Source organism: Nicotiana sylvestris, chromosome 5 (assembly GCF_000393655.2).
Source record: "Nicotiana sylvestris chromosome 5, ASM39365v2, whole genome shotgun sequence".
Lineage (NCBI taxonomy): Eukaryota > Viridiplantae > Streptophyta > Magnoliopsida > Solanales > Solanaceae > Nicotiana > Nicotiana sylvestris.
In genome coordinates, this window is record NC_091061.1 from 84,103,154 (window position 1) to 84,112,152 (window position 8,999).

The 8,999-nt window shown below is 39.0% G+C and overlaps 1 protein-coding gene across 1 annotated transcript; it reads left to right on the forward strand.

Annotated features, from left to right (window-relative positions):
- Positions 1 to 298: 298 nt before the first annotated feature.
- LOC104217903 (probable sugar phosphate/phosphate translocator At3g11320) lies at positions 299 to 5,287 on the forward strand. Its single transcript, XM_070174501.1, has 4 exons — positions 299 to 1,189; positions 2,575 to 2,678; positions 2,785 to 3,013; positions 4,734 to 5,287. Exons 1-4 carry the CDS (start codon positions 749 to 751, stop codon positions 4,878 to 4,880), a joined length of 921 nt encoding a protein of 306 aa, XP_070030602.1. The 5' UTR covers positions 299 to 748; the 3' UTR covers positions 4,881 to 5,287.
- The last annotated feature ends 3,712 nt before the right edge of the window (positions 5,288 to 8,999 follow it).

Here is an 8,999-nt window from a genome sequence, read left to right on the forward strand (position 1 = left end):
GACATTTCTTGGCTCAAGGGTGATTAAATTCAGAGGCTAAAGTTGTTCAATTTGTTTGGTTTGCATTTATTTTCTTATCGTTAATTTCAATATTAATTCGTCTTCTTAATTTGTATCAAGTCATATCACGTATCCTTAAAACCGCGTATAAATTTAATTGTTATCCTATTTTAAAGGTAAACATGTATTTTAATAATAGGTTCTATAGGAACCTATTTTCGCGTTGAGGAAGGATATGTATTTTAACGCGAAAACTCAACTAGTTATCCTATTTGGTCACAAAAAGCAAGCTCTGTCTTCCTTTCTTTCTTAAATTTTGTGCCTAAGTAAAACAACCTCATCTTAATTGAAGTTGAGGAAGGATATGTTAAGCATTGTACTCCCAATCGGCAATTCTATTTGCTGGAAAGAAATACTAACGCGAAAACTCAACTAGTTTTACTACGCAACACTTCGCCTCCGTTTCGCTCGCGTTTACCTTTCTCTTTTGTATTCTCTGCAAATTCTGCGTCCGCCTACCGTGTTCTCAAACTCCACCCTATTTCTCTCTCCTCTTTTACCCTTTTCCGATTTTTATTAGTTTCCTACCTCTCTTCGAATGTACTTGTCAAACAACATCTTTTCTCCCCTTTAGTTATTTATGAAATTGTGTGGGATACATTGATGTCAAAAATTCACCTCTTCTTCGTTCTTTTATAGTCTTAGGCTTTATGGTTTAATTTGGTGAATTATTTGGGATTAATTTATAATGAAAACATCCGGCAAATTCTTCACGATAGCGCTGGTAGCAGCATGGTATTCATCAAACATTGGGGTTTTATTACTGAACAAGTATTTGCTAAGCAATTATGGTTTCAAATACCCAATTTTCCTCACAATGTGTCATATGACTGCTTGCTCTTTATTCAGCTACATAGCCATTGCTTGGATGAAAATTGTTCCAATGCAAACTATGAGATCTAGGGTTCAGTTTATGAAGATCTCTGCTTTGAGCCTCGTCTTCTGTGGCTCTGTGGTTAGTGGCAACATTTCACTTAGGTACTTGCCTGTTTCATTCAATCAGGCTATTGGTGCTACTACGCCTTTTTTTACTGCTGTTTTTGCCTATTTGATGACAATGAGGAGGGAATCCTGGTTGACTTATGCTACTCTCCTTCCTGTTGTCGCCGGCGTTATCATTGCCAGTGGGGTATGTATTTTTCTTATGCATATTTCGTATAACTCTTAGCTTGAATTATGGTACAATGCCTAATGAATTGGGACAGCTTAAATTGTTTTTTAATCAATTAGAGTTCATGGCTTCGGTCTAGTGGCAAGAGCACGTGAAGTGTCGGTTAGGCAAACCGTGCGCCACTGGCCTATGGGATTTCTCGATTGTTTAAAAATAAAATTAGAGTTCAAGTTTATGTTTTATTAAAGAAACTGCCATGATTTTTATCCCTAGATGGGATAGCTTAGTGAGTGAGGCATGGGAGTAACAACCTGTATATCCTTGGAATCCGAGGTACAACAATTGTTGTGAGCAAGGATCAACTTGACAACCTGTGCTTATGGGCTAGACATGACATGTTACCTATTGGATTAGTCGAGATGCATACTAACTGGCCTAGATACCAAAAAAAAAAGGAATAGTTCAAATTTGTATGATTTCTTTTGCAATGTAGCCCCCCTCCTTCCACCCTTTTTGTTGAGAGGATGTATTAAGAGAGAGGACCATTATGTTTGAGCTATGTGAAGATATAAATCATGTCTACGTTATAACCATCAGATAGCCGGCTTTAAGATGAATGAACTTTTTAAAGATAAATGCTTTGAGTATTATTCCTTTCAGATTTAGTTGAATATTTGGGTAAGAACAATTTTTTGTTGTAGATTAGATTTGTCAATCGCAACCCAATATTTAAGCTTGTGTAAGTTGTGTTAAAGGATATAGCTGTGAAGCCTAGTGTGATACCCGCCATGTCATCATGCCACATAGGCGCCATTTGACATATATTAATGCCATGTGGAAGCTTACATAAGAAGAATGCTAGCATTTGTGAGAAGATTCTAGAGAGGTATGGACATTTCCTTAGGAAGAACCTAGATCCTTATGGATTTGCTAGGAAAGTCCTTGGAATCTTCTAGGCTTGTAGAGAATTCTAGAAAAAGCCCTTATCTTGTAAATATCAAGGACTTGTGCAATAATTAATATTTACACACTAGCCCCTAGAAAACTAGTATATAAAGGGGGCCATTCATTTGTAATTCATCAAGCAAACAATTCAAGTTCTCCCTAATAAAAAGCTTCCTTTAACAATTCTCTTGTGTTCTTTCTTCCATTCTCTTAGCGATCTTGAGTGTAGCAAGGCTGACTTGACATAACAAGAACGTGAGTAAGTTGTGCAAGATCGTGAATGAGCTGTCAAGTGCCGCACGTGTACTTGGTTAACAACTAAGGACGTGACACTAGGCTATGGAAAGGGCTCACTAATACTCAAGATGACGAAATTGTGCTGGCAATTAGTTTTGGTGGTACAATGCTGTGGGAATAAATCCATCTTGCTTCTGATTCATAGTTGTATTTCTTTTTAGGGTGAGCCAAGTTTTCACTTATTTGGTTTCATCATGTGTATTGGTGCAACAGCTGCTAGGGCACTCAAATCTGTGCTTCAAGGGATTTTGCTGTCATCGGAAGGGTAATGGTTACATGCATTTATGTGTTCTATATTTCAGTCAATCTGTTGCCAAATTTTGCACATTTGGACATAGGATAGGATTCTGAAATATATTCCGTTTATCAAGGGAGAAGCTGAATTCCATGAACCTTCTACTCTACATGGCTCCTATAGCAGTTGTACTTCTATTACCCGTGACAGTAATGATGGAAGAAAATGTAGTTGGTATCACTTTGGCACTTGCAAGAGATGATATTACAATCGTCTGGTTGTTGCTATTCAATTCAGCCCTTGCATATTTTGTAAACTTGACCAACTTTCTCGTCACTAAACACACTAGTGCTCTGACACTTCAGGTATTCTTTCTTGATTCTCTACTCAAGATACTCACTACATATTTTTATAGTCCTTGATTTTGTCGGATGAGATGAGTTGTGCTTGTATTTGAATTCAGAAATCAGTGGTGTTATCACATAATCCCTATGTTCTTTTATCTATAGTCTGGATATGTTCATGTCTTGATTTGTAACAAGTCCACAAAGTATGTACAAAATATGAAGATCCTATTTTACTTATTTGATTTTCCTGGCTTTTCATGCTCTTCATCAAATATAGCTGTCTTAGTTTGTCATTTGCTTTCGAGGAAGCACTTTCATTCTTTTCCATTTAATTTTGAGAAAAAGGTTCTGGAAAATGATTTGTCTACATTTAAAAGCTTTTACACCCCCCCCCCTCCCCCCCTTTTTTTTTTGAAATGATTTAGTATGCTTGGAAAGTGTATGGATCTCGCCGTCTTTGGTCTACGGGTAAGAACGGATCGCATGATGTATATGTTAGGCGTGCGTCACGGGTTCGAGCCCTGCTGTAGAAAAGCCTGATACTTAAGTGGAGAAGGATAGAGGGCAGGCCCATCATCCACTGAGTTTCGAACCTACCTTGTGTCGCTGGACCTCGAGATTTCTCAGTTATTATAAAAAGTTAATGGATCTCCTACTATGCAGTTGCTGGTGCCTGGTAGTATCAACTTTTACAGCTAATGATGTTTTTCAGATATTTCGTACTGATTCTCATCCATCTGTAATCTATACATTATGGATTCATTCTCTGTGTTCTGTCTTTTGTTGACTGATCTGGACTCTAGCGCGAGTAGTTCATTTTTTAACTCAATGGATATGTGCAACTGTATGGAATATTCATATTCCCTGATCCTCATGGAGACCAATGAATTGCATGAGGCTGTTTAATTGTACTTTGGAGAGTTGCACAAATAGCTAAGTAAAAATTAAACGTTGTAAGAAGTACAAGGTTTCACTTGAAGCTTTGGGAGGATTAGATACGTAGATGTGCTCAAAGCCATACATAGGAGATTTCTTTTAATTTGAGCAGCTATTTGATGAACAGAAGAACCCAATAAGACATGCCCCTCTGGTTAGCACATATATTCCATATGAAAGAACATGATCCCCTTTGATTAGCACATAGGATAGGTTAAGCAAATAAAGTTTGAATTATTCATCAAATTATGGGTTGAGATATGTTGGAAAGAGCAGCCATAATGTGTGTAAGCATACAGTTTGTAATTATGTTTCCTGTTTAAAAATATAGGTATCTTATCGCTTGTTATGAAGAAGTGGCATCAAGGCTAAACTATTATAGAGCATTATAGTTTTCATTCCGAATCTGGATGTCGATGTTGGACTTTGATCTAAGCCGAAAATGGTTATTGGTTAATAGTAATTGGGGAAACATAAGTTATTGTCGTGTTGCTTGTATTGGCTTTTGTGGTTATGTAGTATGTTGTCTTGGGAAGTAGAGATTCTATGATATAGATGGACGAGTTGAAAGTTGATTTACAGAGGGTTTAACATTATTGTACAATCACTTACACTTTTGGAGATGGAGAGGTGTAGTCTACTTATAGTATGTTCCTTCTATTTTTATGTGTTCCTTTTGTTCTTTCATTGGCCTTTTGATGCATAGTGCTTTACATTTATTTTTTGGGGGTGGTTTGAGTGAGGAGAGATGTATCTCTTCTGTTGTTGCTGTTTTCTTTAACAAGCTCTCTTGCCTTTACAGGTCCTGGGAAATGCAAAAGGAGCTGTAGCTGTTGTTGTCTCCATCTTAATATTTAGAAATCCGGTATCAGTAACGGGGATGCTTGGCTATACATTCACAGTTTTTGGGGTCATACTGTATAGTGAAGTAAAGAAACACAGTAAATGAACTATGGACCTGGAAATTCCACTGTGACTTATGATTAGAATTGATTGTTGTTCAAGGGGAGATTCAGCCTTCAAGAGGCAAGTCAGGTCATGCTCTTGTTGATGGGATCTTGGATTTTTCCAGGAAACGGGCTTCCATCTGTATCAGCCAAGAGCCGCAATATATCATATAATAGAAAATCGTAACAGGCAACATGATTTGTCTATCCATTCTACCCTACATGAGGTTATAGAAAGAAAGGTCTTTATTTTTGCAGGAAATATTGTACAATTAAGACCGCAATATGTTATACTACAGTATTCTTACTGATTTATCACATAAAAGGAACTGAAAGTTACAGATCTGCAAATGACTTGTACAAATCCAGATTTGGTTTAGCTGCATTGAAATGTTCATACTTTTGTGAAGTCTTTAAAGTTTCTTATGTCCCTATGTTTTAGCATGGATTCTATGCTTCTTGTCGCCGATCTGAAATGTGTCACGCAGAAGATTAGCTGCTACTGAAGTCCACCAAAAGCAACAATTGCTTGAACTCAAAATGCTCAGACATTTCAGTGTGTTGCTAAATGAAACTATACTAACTACGAACCTACGCATGGAAGTCTTAGTTTGTTAACTATATCCACATGTTCTACTCAATCTTGTCAACTATGCATGTGGCGCTCCTTTAGTCATTGAGCATCTGGACTCTAGCTTACTACAAAACAACTGGAAACCAGACGTGAGTTAAGACAAGCCTTTGCTGGTGTGGATTTCTGTAATAGAATCATGTACCTTCGAAATGAAAATGTCTGGAAACTAAATTAACTAATGCATGCATTTAAAAAAAAAGAAAAAAAATCGAGGAAATGTGCACATAGAAGGACCTTTCAGGACCAGAAACACAGTTAATAACAAAAGAATGCTTTTGATGTAAAATACTTGTGTCTTACGGAAAGAATAGATAGTCAGAACTTTCAAAATAAGTTGTCCAAAGGATCAAAGAGTAGAAGATGATGTAAAATTTGAATGAAACCTTGTCCATTGAAATATGAAAGAGAAGACAAACCTTGTCCACTGAATGTAACGATCTGATTGGTCGTTTTGAGCTCTAGCACGTCTTTCGGCGGTTTGAGGCATTTAGTAACTTCACATCATGTATTATGACTTGTACGTGTGGTCGGAATTGAATTTTGGGAAGTTCGGAGTTGATTTGGAAGGAAAATTCTCAATTCGGAAGCTTTAAGTTGGAAGAGTTGACCAAGGCTTGACTTTTCAGTAAGTGACCTTGGAGTAGGGATTTGAAAGTTCCAATAGGTTCGTATGATGATTTTGAACTTGGGAGTATATTCGGGTTGAGTATCGGATGGTCCGGAAACATTTCTGCGCTCATTGTGGAAAGTTGGCATTTTGAAGATTTTTGAATTTTCTAAGTTTGATTTGAAGTGGACTTTGGTGTTATTGATGTCCATTTGGGATTTCGAGCCTGGGACTGAGTTCATATAGTGATTTGTGACTTATACGCAAAGTTTGGCGTTATTCTGGAATGTTTAAGTATGATTCGGACGCGTTCAACGAGGTTTGAGTGTTCGAAAGATAAAAGAAGGATTTTGATCATGGATTTGGGATTTTGATGTTATTCGTGTCATTTCGAGCCTTTGGATAAGTTTGAATAAGGTATTGAGACTTGTTGGTATGATTGGATGGGATCCTAGGGGCCTCAGGTATGTTTCAGGATGGTTTCAAACCATTTCTCTATGTATTGCAGCTGCTGGTTTCTGGTATTGTTTGGTATATATCGCGATCGCGGAAGAAGGGTCACGATCGCGAAGAGTAAAGTGGACTGGTGGAGACTTTGTTCAGACATTTCTTGCACGATTAAGAGAATGGTCAATAACATACATTATAAGGGAAGAAAATGTGGAAGTAGATACGTTGGACAATTTGGGGTCATCCACAGAGATGAAAGGATCTGATTCTGGTACGGTCGTCCAACTCCTACATTTGGTGTTGGATGTGGATGGCTACAACGAGGTAAATTTGACCAACCTTGTCGAGGACTGGAGGAACGAGTGTATCAAATACCTCAAACATGGTAAATTACCTAAGGACCCAAAGGCGTCCCGGGCATTGCATACCAAGGAGGCTCACTACTGCCTCGTAGATGGACAGTTATATAGGAGGTCATTCCAAGGACCATTGGCCCGGCGTTGAGGGTCCTCGGAGGCGGACTACGTGATGGGGGAAGTCCACGAAGGAGTTTGTGGGAATCATTCTGGTACAGACTCATTAGTTCTAAAGCTGATTAGGGTAGGTTACTATTGGCCCTTGATGGAACATGACCCAAAGGCATTCGTTCAAAAGTGTGAAAAATGTCAACGTCATGCACAATTGGTGCACCAACCATCAGAACTTTTGCATTCGGTGTTGTACTTATGGCTGGTCATGAAATGGGGGATGGACATAGTTGGTCCTCTACTACTGGCCCCCGGGAAGGTAAGGTTTCTTTTAGTTTTAATTGCTTGCTTTACTAAATGGGTTGTAGCAGGACCTTACCAAAAGATAGGTGAACACAAAGTGGTCGACTTCCTATGGGATCACATAATCTTGTCGACATGGAATGCCGAAGGAAATCACTTATGACAACGGACAACAGTTCCTAGGTTCAAAAGTTACAAATTTTTTGGAAGGATTAAAAATCAATAGAATTACATATTCGCCATACCATCCAAGTGCTAACGGACAGGCGGAATCAACCAACAAGGTAATTATTCAGAACCATAAGAAGAAGTTAGAAGATGCCAAAAGTAAGTGGACTGATGAGCTACCGGGAGTGTTATGGGCATATCGGACAATGACGAAGTTGAGCACGGGAGAAACACCTTTCTCTCTCACATAAATTGCAGAAGTTCTGATACTGGTGGAAGTAGGAGAACCAACTTTGAGGTTTTCCCGAGAAAATAAAGAAAAAACAATGAAGCAGTGCTGATAAAGCTGGTTTTGCTCGATGAACATCAGGACTTGGCGTACGTAAGGATGGTGGCTCAAAGTAAAGGATGGAAAGACATTATAATCGCAGGTCCAATCTCCGTTATTTCAAAGTAGGAGATTTGGTTTTGAGGAAGGAAACTCAGAGCACTCGGGAAGTCAATGCCGAGAAGTTGGGACCAACCCCAAGAACTTACCGTAACCAACCCTGAACGCACTTTCGATCTCAAAGGAGTGTCATCTCCTCTCCAGGCCGGTGGAGCTTGCAACTATATGAAGCCGCTGGCTTCGACAAAGGATTGGAAGAAAATGGCCCCCTATCCGGGGAGTGTTTGATAAACAACAACATGCATAGTACGACACATGTATCATACTAGTTTCCTCCTATCTTCTTTTTTGCTTACATATTGCAATGGAAATCCTAACTTCAATCTTCTCTTTTATAGGTTAACCATCTTTCTTTTGAAGACATGCAGAGGTTGATCCTTGATAAACAAGGACTTGCTTCCGAGTAGGATCAACTTTTAGCTGAAAGGAACTAGCTTGCCGCGCCCTTCCCGGTGCTGGAGGCAAAAGTTGCAGAAATGGATGAGCTCGAGGCTTGGTTATAGCATAGAGAACAAGATAAGTTAGCCCACAACCAAGAAGCTGATCAACTGCACAAAGAACTTAGAGAGGCTAAAGCTAAGTGGATCAAACTTCAGCATGCTGTAATTGCCGCTGTCGAGCATAAGTCTGCCTTCGAGGAAAAAGTTAATAATATAAAGGCCGACTTGTGCTCCAAAACCAAGGAGGACAATGCTGTCGAGGAGAAGAGGTCTCGAATAGAAGAGAGGTTGTAGAAGACCATGGAGCAAAATTGGCTTCACTCAACTACCAATATTGAACTTGACTCCCACCTCAGCGCCATAAAAGCATAAAGAGAAGGTCTCCAAGATGAAATTGATAAACTCTAAGCAAAACTCCAGGACCAAGCCGGGCACATTGAGAGGAGATTCCTTCGGTGGCTCGGAAGATCCACAAGCTCTATTCCGAGCAACGACATTTTGCAATACTGTAAAGACCCGTAAAATTCTTAACCAAAACTCAGGATTTTATTGTGCCGAGTTGGTTCCCGCGTTATTAGCTCACCGCGGTTTGAACCTTTTGGAT

What these genes read in the sequence shown, in the direction of transcription:
- LOC104217903 (XM_070174501.1), top strand. Translation starts at nt 749, where the DNA reads ATGAAAACATCCGGCAAATTCTTCACGATAGCGCTGGTAGCAGCATGG. An exon ending in ATTTTGCTGTCATCGGAAGG is followed by an intron (nt 2,679 to 2,784) that starts GTAATGGTTACA and finishes CCGTTTATCAAG; the next exon opens with GGAGAAGCTGAATTCCATGA. An exon ending in CTAGTGCTCTGACACTTCAG is followed by an intron (nt 3,014 to 4,733) that starts GTATTCTTTCTT and finishes TTGCCTTTACAG; the next exon opens with GTCCTGGGAAATGCAAAAGG.